General features: G+C 45.0%; 9 protein-coding genes across 9 annotated transcripts; 6 read left to right on the top strand and 3 right to left on the bottom strand.

Annotated features, from left to right (window-relative positions):
• Window positions 1-338: 338 nt before the first annotated feature.
• Window positions 339-1507, top strand: I203_101384 (uncharacterized protein; the record flags this gene model as incomplete). Its single annotated transcript, XM_019146333.1, has 5 exons — window positions 339-545; window positions 659-867; window positions 954-1044; window positions 1149-1244; window positions 1319-1507. 5 exons carry the CDS (start codon window positions 339-341, stop codon window positions 1505-1507), a joined length of 792 nt encoding a protein of 263 aa, XP_019004892.1.
• A 118-nt stretch (window positions 1508-1625) lies between these two features.
• Window positions 1626-5047, bottom strand: I203_101383 (uncharacterized protein; the record flags this gene model as incomplete). Its single annotated transcript, XM_019146332.1, has 6 exons — window positions 1626-1963; window positions 2018-2743; window positions 2804-2995; window positions 3055-3231; window positions 3282-4453; window positions 4539-5047. 6 exons carry the CDS (start codon window positions 5045-5047, stop codon window positions 1626-1628), a joined length of 3114 nt encoding a protein of 1037 aa, XP_019004891.1.
• A 559-nt stretch (window positions 5048-5606) lies between these two features.
• Window positions 5607-6829, top strand: I203_101382 (uncharacterized protein; the record flags this gene model as incomplete). The annotated part of the gene is made up of 3 exons (XM_019146331.2): window positions 5607-6400; window positions 6465-6689; window positions 6745-6829. The coding sequence occupies 3 exons, from the start codon at window positions 5607-5609 to the stop codon at window positions 6827-6829; spliced, it is 1104 nt and encodes a 367-aa protein (XP_019004890.2).
• A 350-nt stretch (window positions 6830-7179) lies between these two features.
• I203_101381 (uncharacterized protein) lies at window positions 7180-12528 on the bottom strand (the record flags this gene model as incomplete). Its single annotated transcript, XM_065516872.1, has 21 exons — window positions 7180-7852; window positions 7910-8141; window positions 8236-8470; window positions 8525-8550; window positions 8603-8661; window positions 8800-8864; window positions 8919-9002; window positions 9070-9094; window positions 9161-9351; window positions 9415-9495; window positions 9560-9644; window positions 9698-9778; window positions 9841-9850; window positions 9910-9949; window positions 10010-10076; window positions 10149-10225; window positions 10301-10358; window positions 10424-10672; window positions 10786-11189; window positions 11268-12124; window positions 12303-12528. 21 exons carry the CDS (start codon window positions 12526-12528, stop codon window positions 7180-7182), a joined length of 3825 nt encoding a protein of 1274 aa, XP_065373690.1.
• A 521-nt stretch (window positions 12529-13049) lies between these two features.
• I203_101380 (uncharacterized protein) lies at window positions 13050-15136 on the bottom strand (the record flags this gene model as incomplete). Its single annotated transcript, XM_019146329.1, has 10 exons — window positions 13050-13127; window positions 13213-13240; window positions 13340-13580; window positions 13686-13756; window positions 13816-13981; window positions 14069-14174; window positions 14243-14272; window positions 14350-14485; window positions 14602-14665; window positions 14896-15136. 10 exons carry the CDS (start codon window positions 15134-15136, stop codon window positions 13050-13052), a joined length of 1161 nt encoding a protein of 386 aa, XP_019004888.1.
• A 677-nt stretch (window positions 15137-15813) lies between these two features.
• Window positions 15814-17143, top strand: I203_101379 (uncharacterized protein; the record flags this gene model as incomplete). Its single annotated transcript, XM_019146328.1, has 9 exons — window positions 15814-15843; window positions 15905-15941; window positions 16010-16089; window positions 16163-16354; window positions 16417-16583; window positions 16687-16704; window positions 16761-16857; window positions 16910-16949; window positions 17001-17143. 9 exons carry the CDS (start codon window positions 15814-15816, stop codon window positions 17141-17143), a joined length of 804 nt encoding a protein of 267 aa, XP_019004887.1.
• A 426-nt stretch (window positions 17144-17569) lies between these two features.
• Window positions 17570-18489, top strand: I203_101378 (uncharacterized protein; the record flags this gene model as incomplete). Its single annotated transcript, XM_065516871.1, has 5 exons — window positions 17570-17602; window positions 17675-17711; window positions 17773-17847; window positions 18111-18334; window positions 18385-18489. 5 exons carry the CDS (start codon window positions 17570-17572, stop codon window positions 18487-18489), a joined length of 474 nt encoding a protein of 157 aa, XP_065373689.1.
• A 364-nt stretch (window positions 18490-18853) lies between these two features.
• I203_101377 (uncharacterized protein) lies at window positions 18854-20428 on the top strand (the record flags this gene model as incomplete). Its single annotated transcript, XM_019146327.1, has 10 exons — window positions 18854-18886; window positions 18951-18987; window positions 19081-19160; window positions 19217-19408; window positions 19500-19663; window positions 19736-19753; window positions 19816-19912; window positions 20001-20040; window positions 20106-20257; window positions 20333-20428. The coding sequence occupies 10 exons, from the start codon at window positions 18854-18856 to the stop codon at window positions 20426-20428; spliced, it is 909 nt and encodes a 302-aa protein (XP_019004886.1).
• Window positions 20429-20871: 443 nt separating this feature from the next.
• On the top strand, window positions 20872-22621 carry I203_101376 (uncharacterized protein; the record flags this gene model as incomplete). Its single annotated transcript, XM_065516870.1, has 10 exons — window positions 20872-20904; window positions 20982-21018; window positions 21113-21192; window positions 21264-21341; window positions 21434-21457; window positions 21522-21685; window positions 21838-21940; window positions 22016-22055; window positions 22121-22428; window positions 22517-22621. 10 exons carry the CDS (start codon window positions 20872-20874, stop codon window positions 22619-22621), a joined length of 972 nt encoding a protein of 323 aa, XP_065373688.1.
• Between the last annotated feature and the right edge of the window lie 273 nt (window positions 22622-22894).

Below are 22894 nucleotides of genomic sequence, written 5' to 3'. Positions count from 1 at the left end.
AGCAGATCGCCACATGCATGCGTGATCGTATCAGACGGTATCGCATTCCACATCATTACATCTGACAAGCGGGAATAAGAGTAGAACACTTGCTGACCAGGGACTGCATGGAGCGTAGGCAACCATCTTTTGTGCAAACTACAACACTTTCTCCCCCACTTACCAGATTTCACGCTGAAACTGATCTAGTCACCTTTTGAACATCCTTTCTTGTGACGTACATTTCTGTAGCAAATCCTTTGTATGTCCTCCCAAAGCCTCAAACTCAATCTATGTGATCAGTGCGAGTTGCGACAAAACTCAAAGTTTCGTTTACAAGATGAGCGAGACCAAACAAAATGTCCAAAAACCCCACTACTCTCGAAGCAGCTGCCCTGACCAACTTCACTCCAGCAGGTCAAGCAGCCTTATATCATATCCACTTGGCACAACAGGCGGAGAAAGATGAGCTGGCAGCATTGGAAGAAGCCAAGAAGAAAGAGAAGAAGTTCAGGGAAGAAATTAGACCGGAAGAGGTTAAAGCTGGAGAAGTGGTAGATCGATGGGTGAGTGAATCAGGTGGAAGTGGCAGCGATTTGCGCGATTACATCCTCTTCGAAGTGTAGTCCCGTTCTGTGAATGCTAACTGCACTCTGTAATGTGTATATACCTTGGATAGATCGAAGATTGGTGTCCTCCCTTATATCAATTCTTAGATATATTCGCATCCCCACATCTGACAATTGGGATATTCATCTTCCTCCATTTTGCCTATTGGTATACAATACCATGGTATTTCCATTTCCTCCTGGCATGGCCTATAGTCTATTTCATCCCGTTGTATTGTACTGGTAAATCAACTTTTAAACCGAAAGATAGGGTGTTATGGTAAGTTCATCCATGTTCATAGCATACCAAAGATACACTGTTCGAGGCGTAATTGACTTCTCGTGTGATTACTGATCCCGACTTAGGCTTTCGTACTGGATAATTCTTTCTGTTTTGGAGTATTTCGAGATTCTCTTGTTTAGAGATCAAGCTAGATCGTTAGTTTGGTGGCCCAAGGTGAGCACAGTCGTTCATCCGTGTCTACAATTTAGCTCTTCACCAACCCCGACGAGCATTAGAACCGAAAACGATAAAATAAGAGCTAACAATCGTTGGTTTAGCTAAAAGCAATATTCTGCCTTGTGATGTACTCCATCATCGATACCGAAGTGATCCTAGATTCAAGAGGTAAACCAAAAGATAAGAAACCGATTTATGTGAGTTCCTTGCATTTTTTATATATGAGGAGTGAGTAACTCTCAGTTAAATGTGTTTTCCCTCATGTGAATAGGGCGCAATCAAGTTGATTGAAAAGTTCTTACCTAAAGAGAAAGATGAATCGAAAGAAACTAAAGATAGAGATAAAGACAAAGAGCGAGAACGCGAGAAAAGGTCTGGCTCGAGTAAGGAGAAAGATCGTAAAGAGAAAGAGAAGGACAAAAAGTCCAAAGAAGAAGATAAGAAGAAGAAATCAAGGTGATCTGGAAGATACAGTACAGAGGTAACATGACAAAATAGATTATGCATATGATTACACAACTCAAGACAGCCTAACAAGCCCACTTATCCAACATCACTTTAATGTTATGTTATTTTGCCTATGCTCTATACAGTATATTCTCTAAGTTCAGACTATCTGGTCCGGCCGATAATCGTTTCTGCTCTCTACCATCTTCGTCTTCATTCTTCTTTCCATTCCCATCAGTCGATCCATCTTCTTCACTATCTTTCCTCTTCAGTCCGCTTGTGTTTGCATTACTCAGAGTAGCAGTTGCAGAAGCCGATGCTGATCTCTTGTGTCCGCCACCTGAAGTACTAGAGTGTCGATCCAGAACAGCAGCAGAGGAGAAAAATACAGGTGCCCCCCTTCTAATCACATTAACAGGATTCGGACTATGTTCCACCAGAGCAACCTTAGATAAATTACCTTCGCTAGCTGAAGAGTTGATGGTCAATGTTGATCCGTTGGAGCTTCTAGGTTTACCCTAACCATGACGAAGCGATGGGAACGGCGAAGAGGTATTTTGGAACCTATCTGCGATAGGTGTAGAAAACAACTTGGATCTTTCATCTACCGTTCCACTTGAATAATGTATCTCTTCAATTTTATCTGACGAACTTATATCCGAATTGGGTATCGGTGTTTCAGGAATAGGTACATTCTCAGCAGTGGCGGTGGAGAGTATTAAAGGTGCGGGTAAAGCTTTAGGTGTGGTATCCTCCGATCGAGAAGCTTCGAATGAAGGTAATGGCGATGCAGGTGAGATAGGTACTTCCACTCGAGGAGGTTCAGGACTAAGTATACTATTCAACGTATCTATGCTCTTCTGTCGCGGAAGGGAAGTATGGCTGGATGAGGTGAACAACCTTGTCAGACTTGGTTTCGCAGGTATGCGAGGTCCTTTCTTCGATTTTGTAGATCCCATATAGGATGGAGGACCAGGATGATCATCTGTATTTGAAGATACGGGTGTTGAGGATCTTTCGGTCAACGGAGTGACAGGCGGTATGGACACGTCACCAAAATCTATCAGAGCTTCTGCGGTCTCGAGAGCTGAAGGTGACGGTGGATTGGCGAAAAGGTCTTCGCGCCTTTCGATGAGTTCGCTCAGTATGGCACCAGGTATATTCAGTGAGGGTCCCAGGGAGAGCATAAGAGCATTCTGAGTCATTCGATTTGTCGAGGAATGTCGAGGGATGAGATCGAGAAGTTTGACTGAAGATGATTGCCGTCAGCTTCCGCCTGTAACAGGTTGTCCGTGCAAATACAGCTTACCTGTGTCGGCAAGCAAGAACCAATGAGCTTGCGGTAACTGCTGCAGCAGCGATTTTAGATCTTCTGGCTGTTCGGAATGTCCATCCTCAGCAGCCATGGAAACGAATGTCGCTCGATTGGTAGCTTTTCCTTTGCCCTTGATGTAGGAATCGAAGCGAGGTGCAAGATCATGTGTCAAAAGCGGTGACGGCACTGAATGAAGAAGGTGATCAATCCTTGGCTTGTTGAACAGGAGAACTCTTCGCACTTACGCTCTCGTAAATACGATTTGAACAGTCCAGCTACAGCATGAGGATCCAGATCTCCCGGATGACATTTCGTAAGATCTATATCCGCACCTGAATCAAATTCTTTCCTCAGTTTCGCAATATGACTACTCCTTCCGCTGATCCTGAAGATCCCTTCTTCCTTCGGACCCCATATTTGCACTACCAATCACATTAGCCGGACTCAACTATCTTTACCAAAGGAAACTCACGATATTCCACCGAACGAATGACCACAGCAGGCAAACATTTCCTTCTTCTCTTTTCATAATCATCCAAATCACTTTGATCTATCGTATCATCGAATATGCCCCATTCCTTTCCTGAATCCACTACATCCCTACCAAATACCTTTCCAACCGTTCCATCTCCTGATCGTTTGATCGTATCAGATTCGAAAGTCGGACCATCGGGCGTGGGTGCTTCATGACCATGTCCAAATTCGTAATTATCCGATCTTGATCTATCTCTGCTTCCTCTGTTTAGTCCCGATCCCCATGAAGATGAAGGTTCGAATGACAATTCATTACCATTCCTTCGCGACGACTGACCTAAAGAAGACATCGAACTAATACTCCCACCCACACCTCTCGATCTCAGACCGGCCCATCCCTTCTGTACAGCCGAACCGGCATGTCCCAGTACCCTTTGAGCAGAAGCTGGTAATCTCTGTGGTCCAAATCCAGATCCTCCCGATCCCGACTGAGATTGAGTGTGTATCGAAGCTGATGACTCCGATCTTGAGAATCCACTACTGGATTGAGCAGCAGCTGCAGTCCACGCAGCGATCTTACCTCTAATATTCCCTATATTATCTCTGGAGGGTAATGGTGGAGGACCTCCGCTGGAAGAAGGAGAGAAAGCAGGTCTACCTTGTCCTTCGCCTAATCTACTTCTACTGGGTCCGGCAGCAGTAACATTGGCGTAAGAGCTTTTCCTAGGTGGGAAAGGGGGAGGTGCCATACCCAGTCCTTCTTCAGGTAAGGATTGCGAGGTGGGTACTTCCGCATGTGGTTCCAAGCCTTTACGAGCTGGTAATGCGGGCGGTAGAGATGTGGAAGTGGGTAGGGACGAATCGTCTTTGGGAGGTGGCGTACGTGATTTAGATCGTAGAGCTGCTGTACCGCTTGCTCGTCTGAGCCATGATGGTTTGGACTTTGTAACTGGTTTAGAAGTGATATCCGCACCGGAAGAAGATGTCCGTAAACTATCTACAGAATCAAAAGCGGATGCGGATGCGGTCGGTGCGGTGATTGTAGCTGAGTTTGCAGAAGGTGAAGGGACAGGTTTGGCTACCTCCGCATAGGAGATGGTAAGTGATGAAGGGCGGAGTGAAGCTCTTTTGGCAAGTAAGAAAGACGATACACCTGAGCGGGATGACTCGCTGGAATAACATACGAACGAACTCGATTAGTTGTCCATCCACACAAAATGAACAGATATGATATGCATAGATTAGAATCACTCACCCAGTCTCAGGTAAGTCCTTATCCAACAGCTTTGGCGACCCCTTCTTTTCTTTCTCTTTACCTTTTGTCAATGAGACCGATTCATGCCTTTTCGGTAATTCCGGAGGTTGCGGTTTGGTAGTGGGTGAAGGAGGAGGTGGGATCTTATCAGAATCATTATGATTCTGTTGTTCAGTCTGAGGTGGCATCTGTATCATAGGTGTTGGTGTACTTTGTGACTGCGATTGCGATTTTGCATATTCGACCAAATTCAACGTTATAGTCTGTACACCCATACCCATACCAGCCGAAGTCTTCTTGGGTGATTCTTCAGATACAGATATCGTCGAAACCGGACGTGACTTGTCTTTATCTTTATGTAAACTTGATCTATTTGACGAAGATACCATCCCTCTTCTATGCTGATCATTCTCCGTTATCTCTGATAATGGTCTGCTACCGGCATTTGAGCGGGGATCTCGAAGAGCTGGCTCGGTACTCGACGATGGCGCCTGAGATATCGAGGCCATCTCGATCAGTCGAAAGGGGGATATGAGAGGATGACGGAAGACGAGAGGAACAGAGGACGGGGAGCGACCTCTTTGTTGTTGTTGTTGATGTTGATTGAGTTTTGACGGAGCTGAATGTACGGGTCCGGTGACCAAGTATTTTCTTGGCAGATCTATATAGACATCGAGCACACAATGATGATGAAGGATATGAATACAAGATGAGGATCTGTCTTTCTAAACGAGCTATATTGCTGCGACGCTGTGGTGTGATGGTATGATAGAATTGTTGTCCAGTGACGTTGAGTAGGAAGGGCGATTTACCCGTTATACTAGTCTAGTGTAAGTTGGCTGCAGAAGAGAGGCGGAGGCGCGTCGAAGAGGTGGTTTACATGATTCATCCATCATTCTGCCATCTCTCGTGGCATCAGCTCGTCATTTCAAGGAAGAGGAAGAGGATGGATAGGATACTTCGGTAGCAAAAGATGGGAATGAGTGTGTGCAGTATCTTTCCCTGACGTGTGTAATCCACAGATGTGCATGTGCGACAGCTGATTCGATGAAGAGGGTTCGTCGCTCCATGTCTATACCGCAGAAGCCTTTGACGATCTTTTGTCTTTCTGGTACTTTCATCACCTCAACATTCTTAGCATTTCTCACGCACGATTCTCATCCTGTTGGACCTCAAAGCATGTCGTTCACTATCGAAATCGCAGCTGGAGTCAAGCCTAACGACCGTAGCGAGCTATCGAGCGGTCTTCACTTCTCTCGCCACCCTAAATCAGTCTACCGACCAACCGACGTAGTCTCGGGACAATTGCCATCGCTGTCTCAATTACCCGATGTGCCTGCTCTCTCCACTGAGGATGTGGACGTTGGAGACACAACTCGATCAGAGGAGGTGGAGAAAGGTGAAAGAGATAAGCCCTACGCCGAACAGACTCTCGAACGAACTGCTCGAGCTTCTACTCTCACACCCCTTTTAGGAAAATCGGGGGAGGCCTACGGAGACATCGCTCCTAAAAAGAACATCATAACGATTACTGGATACTTGCACGACGGTCATTTATGGGATTTCTGGTCGGCTGAGCATCCTCAGCTTGGGTCCATTGTCCTCAAAGTGATATTCACCCCTTGTCATCCTTGTCGAGATCCAGATCTGGACGATTACGTTCCATATGAGGAGATCCTTCAAGAAGCATTGAAGGAAGAACGATGTTATACGGACCCGTTGAAGCAACTTCAAGGAACGGTAGTGCCAAAGTACTACGGGTTATATACGTCTGGGAAGAAGGATAGATATCTTGCCATTATATTGGAACATGCTGGACAGTCACTCGGCTCAAGGTATCTCATCATACCTGAAGAGTGGCAGTAAGTCTCCCGATTCGCTTTGTCAGCAACTTCGCCGACTGAATCGACTTGTTTCTTCCTTTAGGCTCAAAATCTACGAAGCCTACAAACGAATCCATCTGCAAGGCGTCTTGCATCATAATCTCGACGGTCGGCATATTCTGAATCAAGATGAAAGAGTCCGATTGGTCAGTTTCAGCCGGTCTCACATCCAAGATGTGAAGGATCCCGCTCATGTCAAAAGGCTTCTTAAAGAGGCGTCTAATGTGAGAGGAGGTTTTGGTTTCAGATCTGGGGAGGAGTTAAACTTGTGAGTTAGGTCTCTCATAGAGCTCGAATGTGCTGCTGATGCAGTACTGATGTAGAAACAAGGCCTCTCCTGACTATTGGGCCGCACTTCCCGATCCTGCGGCGTTCAAAAATACGTTAGATCGAGCAGCTCAAAGATAGGGATGGACACCACCAGAGATAAGAGCGATTAACGTAAGACGAGGTGTCAAATACACAGAAGATGGTTTTGAGATCCGTTCAAGGCGATAATCATCTAGTTGTACTTGATCAAATTTGTAAAATTATGAAAGAATCCTCATTCTGCTCGCATGAATACCTGCTGATTTCCATGACTTGCATACTGTCATATGCTATGTTTGTCCGAGTCATACTATGCGATTATCACTCGAAGGCCATATACAGTACATCCAGGCAAAGGAAGAGGTATGAAAGCGAGGATAAAGGAGTGATTTTTCTCGCTGCTGCTACGTATCCCTATGTATTAACTCGACAACATCGTATGTTTACTTCTAGGTGCCGTCCCACCTCTCCTTCAATCCGATAGGTTTCTTAGGTACTTCCGGCTTCTTCTTCTCCTTCTCCGGTGATCCATCCCCATCCCCATCCCCAGCCCCCGCCCCATTATACTTTTCGGGGGATTTGGCGATACCTGAGCTCAATCGTCTAGGTTTAGTCGGAATGGCTGGTGTTGGTCCATGGGGTTTATCAGGTTTGACAGGCGACATCAACCCTTCCTGAGGCGAACCATTGATGTCCATTGATTTTCTTGGCAATTTCGCAACGACAGCAATAGGTTTAGGCTTTACAGGATTTGTGACAGAAGCATCCTTATTCGGGTTCTCAAATTTAGCTCGAAGTTGATTTAAGGATAATCCCTCTTGGACTTCTTTCTCTTCTCCATTTATCTTTGATACAACTGAACCAGATGATGATCTAGGTATGACCGGAATTTTGCCTTGTTCTGAAGGTTTGACATCTAAACTCGATTTAGGTGTGGGAATGGCTCGAGGTGGTAATGGTGGCGGATAGGATTTTGAATTGGTGTTGGTATTGGGTACAATCACGAAATCACCCGTTGTCGAAGGTGTGATTGACGGCGTCGGCGTTGAATTGCTTAAGTGGGTCGATCCAGTTCCGTTAGCTAGCATACCTCTAGAGGATGATCTAGGTATAGGTGATCTCCTGTCGGAGTTTTGAGGAACGAAGGAATTGGCTTGTATATCTGATGAGATAGCTGACCTGGTAGGTATAGCTGGAGGGGGTCTTCTTGCATTCTGCTTTAGAGACGAAGAAGAGGTGCTGGATGATAAAGCTCGAAGGGAAGAGGATGCTGTTTGTGGAGTTGAAAGGGATTGGGAATGTAGTCTTGCTGTGGCTGTCACCGGTGAATGAGTTTCCTTCATCGATGCGGCAGATGTAGGTCTGGGCGGCTGTCTTGGGCTAGGCGTACGCAGGGAAGGAGTTACCGAAACTGCAGCATTTATTGAGATAAGATCAATAAACCATCTTCACCACATAGGTATATCCCTTCTCAGAGTACCCTGATGAGACGCAGAACCACTCACCTCTCGCCAAATCCCTGACAAGATCTCTTGGTCCACCATGACCTCTAACGACATCTTCCACCTTCTCATCCATCTTCTTTTCACCTCCACTGGTCAGAATGGAATGTACGATCTCCTTCGAGATAGCATCTTTGCGAGCATGATCGACTTCACGGATGGTCGCGTCGAAAACAGCATACACGGGTCGATGATCCGAGGTCATCAATTCCGCTCGATTGTAATCCTTCAACCGGAGCTGCATTGCACGTTAGTGTGGTATATCTATTCTCAATCAAAGTGCTTCACTCACTGCTGATCCTTTGAACAGAACACGATCTGGTGTCTTTGTCAGCTAAAATGACATACCTTAGTGCAGTCGATAGCTCACCTGTCCATGCTGGCACCCTTTGTTTCTCACTCGTATCATAGTCTTCGGTGCCATTATCGCTACGTCAAGTCAGCATCGTCTACCTTCCGCATCAAAATGCTACACGTACTATTTGTAAGTTGGTCTGAAATGACCAGAAGCGAAATCGGCAGTGTCAGTAAAGATTGGGATTTTACAGGAAATATCGAACGACTGACAAGAACGATATAGGTCCTTCTTCATACCCTCTGAAGGTTTCTCCAGCATCCATAGCGTTGAGTAGCTAGACAACTTAGTGTCAATATCCTGCGTTCGAGCATATTGATCATCGACTCACTTGATCAGAGTCCAACAATGCATCTAAGCTACCATCTTCGATGGCTTGTCTTACATCGGCATTAGGTAGAGCGATTCGGTAATTCTTAAACAAACATCAAATATCAGCCCGACCAACGTTCTCACAGCTGATGTTGCGTCAGCCTACTCACCAAATCCGCCGACCAAATGATGATTCTTCAATCCACGATCCAATCAGCTCTTCCTCCAACCAGACGCAGGAGTGTTTCTCAGCTAACTTACTCATGGTCTTCGACCATCCTCCCTCTCGAGAACTTCATCCCCGCCGTTAAAGTCTTCCAATCGGAGTTTCGTTCAGTGACATTTGATTGTCCAGCAGTAAGATGAGAAGTGACGAAACAGATATCCGAATCGTAAAGCTGGAATCTTATCGCCACACCACCTTTGTTTCCCGATAACCCAGATAAACCAGTCTGTTGAAATGTCTTGTAAGCTTCAGAATCAGTTGGACTTGAACATGTTGTAGAATAACCCGCCTTCTTGGTCGTGCTTTCGACGTTCCTCATATGTGGTGCTAGACTTGATTTCACGATTATGATCAATGCTGATCCGACAAGCTAAGATGGAACAAAAGTCAGCTCAGTCCGTTACACACGGAGATATATATAAGGACAGGCTTACTTGTTCACTTCTGTATAGAAGGTAGTCGGATTTCTCACCTTTGCGCATAGTGAATGTGTCCATGATGAACTTTTCCCATACTCGCCTGTAGATCAAAAGTCAGCTACACGGTTTCATTTGGGTTATACCTCAGCTCACTTCTTGGCTGGATCAGTCTGCAGTATCTGACCTGCAGTGAGCTCAACAATCTCTTGAAAAGCGATCATGTAAATGTCGGGTCTAAATAGAGATTAGCACACGTATAAAATCGGTGAAGTACCATGATGTTCACTAAAACCTACTCGGGTGTATCTGAGTGTTGACAAGTCGTTAGCTATCACAATCGTTCAATGCAGAGTTGGAGAGCTCACTGCGAGGGAATAGCCAAGAATCCAAAGCCTCGTCCGGAGCCTATTCAAATCAGCTTCGTCCCATCTTGCCCCGTCCCACTATGCATAATATCCAGCTTACCTTTCCATTCAAATTCCAAGTTCCCGAAAAGATCGACAAGACTTTGGTGTGAGAGTATTCGTTCAATCTAGATGAAAGACACATGTGGAATTGAGTTAGTAGGAGTTGCGAAGCTCGAGGCAGAACGACTTTGACTTACCTGGCTGTCAAAGCTGCTTGTACCGAATCACTTATCGGATCAAAGAGTATGACAGGTCTTTGTCCAGACATCATCCCCTATTATCGTATGATTTGAGTCAGCTGAATTTGATCTCGTAGAAGGCTAATGACGGCAATGTAGCTATAACTTACCAATAACATATCAATAGCATTCTGTTTACCTTTATCCTGGAAATTATTGATATATGCTCTTTCGAAAATTCAAGATAGTCAGCTTACATGCTCGTTCTCATACAGGATTGTAGCTTGACTCACCTTCCAACAGACTTCGTAGCATCGCTCAACAGTCCCGCAAAAGTCTTCTTCCCACTTCTCGTAGCTGAAGTATTGAGTGCACCCGTACCAGCATAAATCTTACTCAATCGATCCCCATTATCCGCCCATAATTCTCTATGCGCAGACCAAAGTGTTTGAGAGGATTGTAAGGGTGATCCGATAGAATTAAGATACCGTGAGAGTGTTAAGGAGGATATAACATCTTGAACATAATTCGTCCTGTCCAGACTGGATCGAAATTCAGCTCACTTGATCGATTGGAGAAAACAGACAGCTAATATTACCGTCTAGGAACAAAAGAGAGAATACGGTGGTTTCCCACTCTTCAAAGGCAAACTCACCAATCCAAACAATTCACCCTGAATACCCCATCCTGCTTCTCAATCACCTGCCCATCAGTAGTATCGATCGCAGTCCATCCGAACCTTTCCATAGAATCTACCACTTCGTCCAACCTCATCGAGAAATCATATTTCACCATCTCGTGTCCACCCATTTTAACTGCATAATGGAAATCATACGGTGTGAGATCAATCGTTCCTCTAGTCTGGCCATCTAGGGTATCATCTTTCTCTGGGTTGGCAGCGAGGGTATGTTTGAGCGATTCGAGATGATGGGAATAGGCGGAAGATAACATTGATTCGGCATCTTTCTGACCTAGAAGGTTGATGGCGTGAATGGAGTGATAATGTGACATTAATTCGAGGAAATGTTTATCGAAGGCTGGTTGGGTTGCTTGTGGGGGCTGGAAAATGATAATACGATGGTCAGCTCAAAGGGGTGAGAATGATATCGTGGACTGAATGGGAAGTCGATTGCTCACCCTAGTAAGCTCAACCTTTTGCTGAAGCGTCCCCAATCCCTGACTAGGTTGTTCCCAAAACAGGGGAACACTACCCCTCACTTGACTATAACTCATCAAGGTGCTTTCCGTCGCCAGTACCAATTCCGTCTCTACGAAATTCGCTACTTGTCCGTTATCATCTATACCTCTCGTTCTAAATCTCGCTCCTGCTCTTTTCCAACTTAATCTGGATATCAACCCTAAACTCGCTACTTCATGTTTACCGGTCGATGACGAATATCCTGTAGATATAGGTAAGGAATTGATGAATCCTTGGATTATCGGTATCAACAAAGCTTGATCGTCCAATTCTCTTCTCTGGTCGTGAGGTAGGTTCAAGCGGAAATTGAGGAATGGCTGTAATAGACTGGAGTTCCATATAAATCTCTCATCGAAATTCTCCAATGGATGATCCTGAGATTTCCCAATGGATGATAAGATCCAATTTGATTCATCTAATCGCTTCGATATATCCCATGATTCGCCATCAGCATAGAAGAATGATCCAGACTCTAGATATTTTCTCATCCCATTACATGGATTTTCCAATCCCATTTGCTGAGCTTGAGACATAGTTGATCCCCCGGAGGTATACGATGGACCAGAAGGATTAGGATCATCATAGTCGAATTCGTCATAGCCCAAAGCTTGTTGTTGAGCTGAGGCGGAGGCGGAAAGTAATTCGGGGGAGTCCCAGAATGAGGATGTCAAAGAATGGAATTCCACTCCGATTACTTTTTGAGGTCTGATTGAGGATGATGCAGAGGGAAGGAGAGATGGTAGGGATGTAGAGTGGGAGACGAGGAGGAGGAATATCTCTGGGATGGGTGATCGATCTTAGGTGAGAAAGGTGTAATCAGTCAGCTTTGTCGTTTCAAGTATCTCAGCTGGTCGAGCATCATAATCCAGTACAGTGACATCACGTCCCCTAGAGATACATATCCTACCACCTCACTTTTCGAGTCACATCCTGCATCATCTTTGTTAAAGCTATGGGATTTATATCCGACTCACCACTCGGCACACTTGTTACACCCAATACACCCTCCACATTTCTGCCCCTGCAAGCCTTTACCAGACCCCTCGTATCGACCTCTTCTATCGGTAAAAATTCAGCGACTACAACACTTTTGGAAGCTTTTGTTTCTGAGGCATCAGGTTGACGGAAGACCAGAGCGTGCGTTTCAGTCAGGAGAAAGAACGCTCGTGGAGATGGACGGAGGTAGAGCGTCGCTGGCATCGTGAACTACTGTAATTGAAACGAGATACCCAAGAGTAGTCGGACAGAGGGATGAAAAAGGTCAAGCGAGTCGAGATTATGATTGTCTACCTCGGCATGGGAGTGAACGCAGTCCAAAACAGCAGGATGAAAAGATGTTGAGAAGGCCAGAAGATGGACAGGTCAGAACGGGTGGACGATCCTTTCACGACGTAACCACATCCCATCCCATCCATTCATCGCTCCATGTCATCTCAGTTGCGGGGCACCAGGGTACAAGCCATGACCCGAACGTATCAAGATCAAAATCAAAATCAACAACAACGCGGATGCCGTGGATGCATATCGTTTCTATTCTATACGTATCTGTATCGAACCTTCGACCTAGTATAATGATAGCAAACGTCCCTGTGTGGACTATGTATACATGATATGTGATCGTGATATGATATAAGCCTGATTACCCTATTGATATGGTGATTGTTTTCTATATGTCTGATTTATCCTTTCTGAGATCATTCCCTTGATGTGCAATATATATTCTATTCCTCCTCCAGCGCAGCTAATAGATCACGGACAGTCTCAAACGTGTAGAATGATACAGCTATAGATGGAGTCACCTGTTGTAAAGAGAGCAAGAACGTTAGCTATTTGATCCTCCACCTTGCTCATGAATTTGGCATCAAGTAGAAGACAAAGACTCACTTTGATAAGATTCGGGACTAATCCTCGACTTGAATGTCGACAGTAGAAAGTCAGCCCATCTGTTTTCTTAGCAAAGACATGGACACCATCCATCAAGTAATATGCGGATAAAGACAAAAATACCCACTACATGCCTTTCCAGAAGCCTTCAGTCCTCACGATCCACTTGATAACATCCACCGCGCCATTATGCTGAGGTGACATCGAAGCTAATCCAGCAACTTGCAATTTTCTTCGGAGCACGTCGAAAGGGTGGGTGAATATAAGGGAAGTTGCTCCTGCTAATGCTCCGCAGGATAATTTCCGTAGGATGAGTTCGGGTTCGGATGTGGTCGGCGAGAGTGATGAGGGGAGGATCATGGATTTGACTATATAAGTTCAGAGATTAGGCATCAGCTCTTCCATGCATAGACGTAGAGAGGGGAGGAGTGAAGGAGATATACCGCTCGTATCAAGTAACGATAGATACTTACGAGATTCATATATGTAGAAATTCAGCGATACGTAAGGAGCTACGCCAACAGCCGTTGCCCAACATCCTCGACTAGAGGTGTACATTTCCATCAATTCTCGATTCTTCGTATCTCATTAGCCCATACTCACTATAAACCCCTTATACCGCCTTCCGTCCTGTATACCTTTTTAGTCATTCCTACCATTCCTAGTTTGGCATCTTCAGCTGTGAATCCTCCTGAAGTCGATTTAATGGCCATCCCGGATGTAGCGACTGATAGTCTCGCTCGCACCAGATCAAGTGGATATGTAGCGGCTATGGGAAGGGAGAACAGTGATCAGTCATAATCCTCGTATTGCTCGTGGAGATGGGCGCTCGACTATCTTACGTCTAGCCACTCACCAACAGCGACTATACCGGCCCCAGCCCCAGCTGTCAATCTCAGCGGTGTCGATAGAACCTCTTCTCCAGACCAGGTTGCTAGCACACTCTTGAAAGCGCCGTACGACTATGTATTCGAGATGAATATTCATGAGCTACAGCAATATCCGGGAACGTACGTAAGAAGAAGCTCACAGTGAATTGTAAGGCGGAGTAAGGTAATATCTACAAATATCGTAAATTGCATTAGCTCATGGCTGACCACCCACAGTGGAGACAAAAGTGTTGTCAAATCAACTCACTCGTACAACATTTATGCCATTCCCTTTCATGAATCCTCTCCAACCTTCGTTCTTCCACATTCTCGTCAGACTCTCCCATACTCCACTGTAAGCTTGTCCAGAGCTACCATGGGACGCCGAACTAGCTTGAACTTGTCTAAGACCAGGTCAAGAAGAGGGAAAAAAATAGTAATCAGCAAACGGGTTTGGATACTATTTCCGTTTGGTCCGTTTTCTGTATATTAATATATGGTCACAAGACCGTTCACTCACAAAATGATTTTTAGCCTTTCTAGTGGTGAGACGACCGTCCGACTGGCTGCTCCTGCCAGACCACCTGAGGGTTCAGAGATGGTATCAGCTCCTTCTGTCGTGTAATTAAGCGCCAAACCACTTGTATGGACAAGGTAAGAAACGGATGTATACGATGACACGAGAAGAAATCAACTTTATGACAAGGACTGATCCTTTCGTCACCAAAGGGATACGAACGGACATATGGTTTCACCATGATATATCTGATAAGAGTACAGGTATATAATCATCACTTCCCAGACAAAGACTCACCAGCAATAAAAGTATTGATCACAGCTGAATTATCCGACATGATATCTTTCCACCTCGTTCTAACACTAACACTTTCACTTCCTTGATCGTGGTCCAACTCTTCCTCTGCGATTTCCAACGTAGACGTTCCTGCTCCCACAGCTATATCTGCATCTGTACTGGTATGTTGTCTGTGATGGTGTGAATGTTGATCTGAAGTCGATGATGTTGAGGGATGAGGGTGTAATCTGAAAGATGGCATAGAGGGGACATAGCCCTTAATTAGGGATTGTAATGAAGCTGTATCGTGATGTATTATAAGTTGTTATTTACAAGTTGATCTGGGCTTGACTTGGGTTGAGTTGCTAGTGGAACATGGGGAACGGATGTAATGATGTGATAGAAGGATAGAAGGATGAATGGATGAAATGATCAACAGCAGATCTACTCTACAATTGCCCCGCTGTATCGTGGTTTTTTACCCCAAAGCGTTCAGCAGTCATTTATCGCGTATCGTTCGGTATCGGACTAATCGGATATTGGAACCGGCGGTTGTTCTATTCCGTCATTTGCCTCCACCAATCTCAGGCGGACATATCCCCAAGAGACACACAACTCAACAGGACCAACGATGCTGATGCGTGCATGCATAAGATCTCTCCCATATACGATCAAACATACGTACAGGAGCAGCGATCTGGAAAGAGTCATTTGACGTGCAACTCGGAGCCCCCGGCGTGATTGAGGGCCTTCGACAAGATGTGGTATTGTGTCAGCCGTCTGCCACACCACGTGTTGAGCCCCGCACTTGCGCACTGATCCCCTCCACTTTCGACATCCACTCTGTAAACCTTTCGTGTCACACCATCCTTCACGTTTATCGCTCAGGATTGATATCGACTATTTCTATCTCGATTCAACAGTAGGCCTCATTGTGAGATGTTCTGGAAAGAGCCAATACCCCTAGAGGTAAGCGAGCTCAACCTGCACGTGCTCAGGTATGTATGGTTGCTTACCCGATATTCCGTAGGCTTGGGTAGAAAGCAACGTGGGCGGGAAAAGATTGAGTAAGCTTATCGTACTCTTGGCAATGCAGCTAGAAGCCAGATGCTTGAGCTGAAGTCGAGGTATGTAGACGAATACCAGGTCTTACATCACGAGAAGGACCAAAAAGGATACCCGTATACCGAATGTTTCCTCGAGACGATCGATGAAGTAAGTTGGCAATCATACAGAATCACTATCTTTCCTTCAGTTGCCGGCTGACGATTTCATGGTCATCGACTAGACCTTCTCAATTAAGATCAAGATGAACGATGTAGATATATTCGAAAGACATGGGTGGTATTCCAGATGTCGAATTGACGGTCTCAGCTCACCAGGTAGTCGATGGAAGTATAGAGCAATAAACACTTTTGATACGTTGAAGGAAAGGAAAGACGGGAAAGTGTACGAATCAAAACTCAAGTTCGCTTCTTTGGTAAGTCTTCTTTTTGAATCATTTTTCCCTACCACCTGGCTGAGTCAAGTATATCTACACAGGCAACAATTGATGAGGAAGAACAGGTCACGATTGGTGGTGATATTTTGAGCAAGCTCGGTACGATCAGGATCGACATTCAGTTTGGGGAATGGATTGCCGATTCCTCGACGCACAAAGGGTACCTTACAATTCCAATATCAGGAGTGGTACATGAGAAAGTCAAAAAGTGAGTGATCCTAAATGCATGCACACCTACGACTTTCTTCCTGATGCTTTCCTGCCACATCATTCAGAATTGTGATCGCATGCATGCTGACTTGTTCTCACAGGATCCCCTTCGTCATTCAGTATGCAAAATCAGGAAAACATTAACCGATCCTCTTGCTCACGATGCTTCGGATAGGGGAAGTGACCCGGTGATCACTCCAGATCAAGAATATATAAAATATGACTTTCATCCGAGCAAAGAGGGTATGAAATACTACAGATTCATCTTCAACGTGAGTCTCGCCCTATTCCCTGACAAATCATCGCCATTCTCACTTCGAGCAGTATCGACCTCGGCCCGTTCTAGAACTGATGGGTGTTATCGGTATGTCCAACTAATCTGTTTCATCAAACTATATTGCTGACCACATGATAGAGAATGTATCAGCTGCACCTTCGACGGATATTGGTAAGAGACGTGACCATGAAGCTGATCCTGGATCCAACGAAACATCGAGAAAGGATAAAAAGATCAAAGTGAAGAGCAAGAAGAAAGGGAGGAAGTCAAAAGGGCTGTGACGGGCAATGTTGATAAAACCTTTCGATGAAATTATGAGACATAGCGAAGAAGTTTTAGGCTGGTGAATCGAAGTGTTGTATACATTCACGAAGAATCATGCATCATCCATGCCCATGTCCGTGTTCCACGTCCGTTGCAGCATGCAGTTTGTAGCAGGTGAATAAAAGTCAATTGTACTGTACGTAATTATGATAACAATGATCGGATGATCCGTGCCTAGATTACAGCACGAGTAAGTAAACGGGAACCCATCCCATCAGATGCTCGTCAACTCAATTTCACTCTTCATTCTTCTCTTATTATTTCCCTTCTTCGTCTGATATACACAACTAACTCAATCGCACGAGTCGAGTATTCACAAGCTCAGCCCCACACAGACCCTCAAAGGACATTGCTCCACCTTGAAGTCGCAAATAGCTGGAAAGATGTTCGGGGACAGTACTGGAGCAGCATTCGAAGTGAGTCCTGCTAAGCATGACGCTTTGACCGTATCCCAATTGTTGTGGTGCACATGCTGATTCGGAGGTGAGGCATTGGTGGGAAACAAGGAGACTGGAGAACGACTGAGTGAGCTAGCCTGTAGCTTGTATGTGCTTAGAGGGTCAAGTTGATGGTATGGTATATATAGATGAATACCAGATAGAACATCATCTTGCGGAGTCAGAAGCGTTGCAGAATGGAGAAACCGAGCGTCGTTTTAGCTGTATGTACATACTCCTGCTTCTATAGATCCACAATTGACATGAAAGATATGGATATGATGACCATACGAGCTTGATCACGACTCATTGACGCAATGACGGTCTTCGGAAACCCTCCTTTGGTGATGTTTGGTCAATCAGACATGCGATACATTCGACTGCAATCAGACCATTCCTTCCTCTTCTGTCTCTTCCTCTATCATTTGCATTCTGACCCCTCGTCATTTGACTTCCACGTTCCTCTCTTACATATCCTCTTCCTTAGCGATATATCATCACTGTTGTGCGATATGGTGTTTGTTCATCGTATACCTACCGTTATTAGATGGACCAGTGAGACCCTTTTCAGCGCCTTTGGTCGATCTCAAGCGCAAACGACTGTCCAATACCATGAATGAAGAAGCAGGTCCGGCGAGTGCAAGGGTCAATGGCGGAAAAGAGCAAGATATCAAGCCGCTTTTGCGAGTCCAACGACTTCAACATCTCGAGGTACATCATGAGTGTGATATGTTATCATAATGGGCTGTTGTGATGAGTAGGGCCGAATCAAGCCACTTACTTCGCGACTCAAATCCGCTCGGAATGGAGAAGGAGATGTGATGGTGGATCTGACTAACGACAGCTATGGAGAATGGTGTGTTTAAACGTCGTCTGCATGACCAACCATACCATGTCAGTAGTAGACTGCCGTGACATACTGAATTGGTACTTCTGATGGTCGATGCATACATGTATAGTGTGTAGTTATCTCTTTCCAGTTCACCTAGAAGACATGCTCGGATACGAGGGATAACACTGATAACGCTCGGACCTCCCGAGATCAGATTCCATCCAGGGGATCCTACCGTGCCTGACCATGTTTCATATTCGAGTATGGAGGATTGGATGATCGGTTGATGTCAACTGCATTCCATCTTTGACTCATCTTTCTTCCCTTGATCTTCACATCTCTGAAATACCTGACTCCGTTCCCAGCCACAGTCAACAGATAGACAACATTCATCCCTCATGCTCGCACAAGGCCCCGCAGTCGGAGTAGAGGTAGGGTGTAACACTTACCGAAAGGAGGAAGGAAAGAGGAGCTGACGAGATGTGACGTACATAGGCTTGGGTGGAAGGGAAGGACGATAAAAAGAGACTCCGTAAGTGAACTGCTGGTATTCCCTATACCTTTCCTTTCCAGCTGGATCTATCATTCAGTCACCACGAATTCTGATCTCATGTTATTCATCTAGACGAACACCAAGTACAGCATCATCCTGCAAAGAACGGAGAGTCCTCTTATACTGAATGTTTCCTTGAAACAATTGATGAGGTGAGTTCGAACTCACGATCGATCGTAGGGTACAGTGGTTGACTGTTGCCTTATAGGCATTCGTGATCACATTATCTAAAAGTGATCATCGCTTTGATAGACATGCTTTCAGGAGCTCTCTATTCATAGATGGTAGTGTGGTGAAAAATACGGCGTGGTTGAAAGACTCACCTTCAATGGAATGGGATGAAGTTTGGGAGAAAGAAGGCAACCAGATGAAGAAGTCATATTTGAAGTTCGCCCCTTTAGTGAGTTGATCGCTCTGCTTTCGTGCCCAGCTCGAGGGACTGATCGTTCTTGGGATACAACTACATTCCGATATTTTCACATTTACTTTAGCCTACAACGGATGATCAAACCAAGGTGACTATCGATCCACTGACCATGAAGAGCCTCGGAACGATCGAGATCACCTTAGAGCGAGGGAAATTTAGAGAGTCTGGTGTACAACAGGTCCACACGCATCAGCTTAAGAATGGTACCATCCATGAAAAAGGAAAGAAGTGAGCATCATCTTCACTCTATTCAGTACAGCCGAAGATGTACCACTCAATCTCAGATATTATTTATCATAGATTCGCCTATTCAGTGACGTATGTCCCGACGACTGCTCTGTATACCTCTTATACTGAGCAGCTGAGAGCTCCTATTGTAGTGCTGCGGATTCAACAGTCTGCGAACGACCTTCGATGATGCATTATACTTTTACGCCAGACCAGAACCGAAAATTCACCCACCGTTTCATCTTTAGGGTGAGTCAACTCCACTTGATATCATCTCTGTTGCGATGACATGTTCTCAAAGACAATACGCTGATACTATATGTCATCGATCACTCAGTATCGACCAAGACCTGTGCTCGTCCAGATGGGTATCATCGGTATGTAGGGAATTTTTCCTTTTTCGTATATGAGGTATGTTCAGACTGATCCCTTACTTGCACAGATGAACCTGAACCTTCGCCCCCTCCAACACCTCCTCGAGCGGCACGTAAAAGAAATGCCGATGCGATTGATATTGAAGCGATATCTGAAGGTGAAGGAGAGGAAGGAGATGTGAAACCTGATCTGAACGCTAAGAGAGTGAAATACTTGGAGGTGAGCCTGATCTGGTCATCTCTTGACTGTCAGACTAAGATGGCTGATATTGTACCTTCCCAATACCCTTTCCAGGAGCAAGTCAGACTACTTGCGGACCAGCTCAAACGAACTCGAAACGGTAGTAAGGATAAGGATGATGTGGTCGATCTTACGTTGGATGACGATTGAATGCACCATAGAACGTGCAAGAAGGGAGTCTAAGCGAATGAGAAACGAATGAAAAGGCCAACACCAGTATTGTTTACTTTTGGATTATTTCACGGCTCCACATATCGTTTGACTGTGTGTATGTATCTCATCGTCTGTAGTTGATTATCATGTAACTCGATCCATGTCGATTGACGACCTATGTAAGTGCAAGTGTAGAGCATGCATCGCAGGTCGCGACATGTCATTTGGCGGAGGGTGAGGAATGAGTACGAGTACCGCTTGTACTGTAATTCTGAAACGCACGGGCCTCTCAGGGTACAGTAGATCCATCAAGTCTTGAAACGAGAGAACGAGAGAACGAGAGAACGAGAGAACATTACCAGTAAGATCATTTGATTCCCTTGATAGTCTCCCTTTTCCTCATTCACATCGACACTCTTTCATCTTGCTTAATCGACAAGATGTTCTCCAAAGGTAGCGAGGAAGGGTTCGAGGTGGGTCTTGTCTCCCACTGTCTCAGCATATAAGTAAACGGTATATAGGCTAATACCGTATCGATCGATGTAACTAGGCTTGGGTGGAAAGTAAAGATAAGAGGGAACGACTCAGTAAGTCTTGATTGATATCTTTCTGACTACATAGATATATGTACCTCGAATCGCAAATGCTCCCACCATATAGAACACTGACATTTGTATTTAGTTGAACATCAAGTATGCTATCATCTCTCATCGGCAGATCAATCGCCTAGGACCGAATGTTTCCTCGAAACTATCGATCAGGTAAGCACGTCCTGAAATTCCAGCCAAACCATGCTTCTCCCTCTCGTACTTATGATGATATTCACACATAGCCATACATCATATGCATCAAGAAGCTTCCCAATCTAGCATATAAGGGAGATTGGAAGTGCGACATATGGGTCGACGGGGTACATCTTCCATCCCATTCGATTTGGCACAGCTTTGAGAAAATCAATCGAGTCAAGGAAGTACTTGAGAACAAAGGCGGTCAATTTCATAGTCATCTTTGAAGTTCTCACCTTTGGTGAGTTCTTCCTCTTGCAAATCTTCATAGTAATTTCAAGCTGATGTATGATGTGATCGTCTAGCTCACGACCAGCGACCAAGAAGATGTTACCCTGACACAAAGCGATATCAAGCGTCTGGGAACCATCATCATCCAGTTGACACCTGGTACATGGAAGTTGGTCGGAGCTGGTCCGCCTCAGGATATAAAGATCAATCCAAAAGTAGGAGATGAAAAGGCAAAGAAGTGAGCTTCGTCCACCGCCAGCCAAACCATCAAAACATTCCGCAGATCACTGACAATTAAATTGGAATTGTAAATCCAGATTCGCACATACGACAAGGTTCGTCTCAATAACTCTTTTTTTTCCTTATCTATTATACTTGCTGATCGAGCAGTCTCAGTCTTACCGATTCTCGACCGGTTCATTACACGACGAGCAATCTCTACAGATTTCTTCCGACGCAACCTGAGAAGATATCTTATCAGTTCACTTTCAAAGTATGTACAAGCTTTTCTTCCACCCATCAAAACCTTGATTACGGCTCTCTACTGACGGCATTGAAAATCGCATAGTATCGATCAAGAGTGAAATTGAAACTCATGAGAGTGATTGGTAAGTTTTTTTGATCTGTGAGAGCTCTTTCTAATCCTGACGACGGTCAATCATGAACTCTATAGAAGAGGCTGAGGACGAGGACCAGGAGGATCAACAAGACGAAGATATCGAAAAACAAAAAGAGCGCACATCCACCCCTATCGAATCCAGCATATCTGCTACGAAGAAAATGATCCCAGAATCTAGGTTTGCGAATGCTATCGATCTTTCGAATTCTCCGCCCAGGAAGATCAAGAAGAGAAAAATGAAGGAAATTCTGCTTGACGAGGCCATGAAGCTGGGTGGAGAGAATGATGAAAAGCGCATGACATCGGAGACTGAAGTGAAACCAGAGTCGGGTAATACTAGCAAGAGTATGAAACTCTTAGGCGTGAGTCTCTCTCATGCTTATATGCACCCTCCCGGGGCGGTCAATCAGACGGCTTAAGTGGCTGAGAAATGAATGTTCCATGTTACAGGAAGAGAATCAAGCATTGCGACAAGTAATCACACAGCTCAAGATGGGTCAAAAGATCGAAGAGGACGCTGTAGATCTCACTCTTGACCAGTATGATAGTGATTAAATCTTCTTATAAGAGAATTAAGGGAAATGTCGACATTATCGTGAGGGGTTCTCATCATTGTGTCCTTTTACATGAGTTTTAAATAGTTGTATGTCCATGTATCTCCCCGATGTCATGATGTCCATCCGAAGTGGGGGAGGCTGTGATCGATGATACTGTATGGTATATACAGACGGGAGAAAGGTGCCATCAATCAACTTGAGAACACAGTAGACAACTCACTTGACTTGTTTACGCTATAAACACCCTCACAGGACGTTCAAGATACAATTC

This window comes from Kwoniella mangroviensis, assembly GCF_000507465.2.
Source record: "Kwoniella mangroviensis CBS 8507 chromosome 1 map unlocalized Ctg01, whole genome shotgun sequence".
In the NCBI taxonomy this organism is placed as follows: Eukaryota; Fungi; Basidiomycota; class Tremellomycetes; order Tremellales; family Cryptococcaceae; genus Kwoniella; species Kwoniella mangrovensis.
Note: the sequence above shows the minus strand (reverse complement) of the source record. Positions and strands in the feature narration are given on the sequence as shown.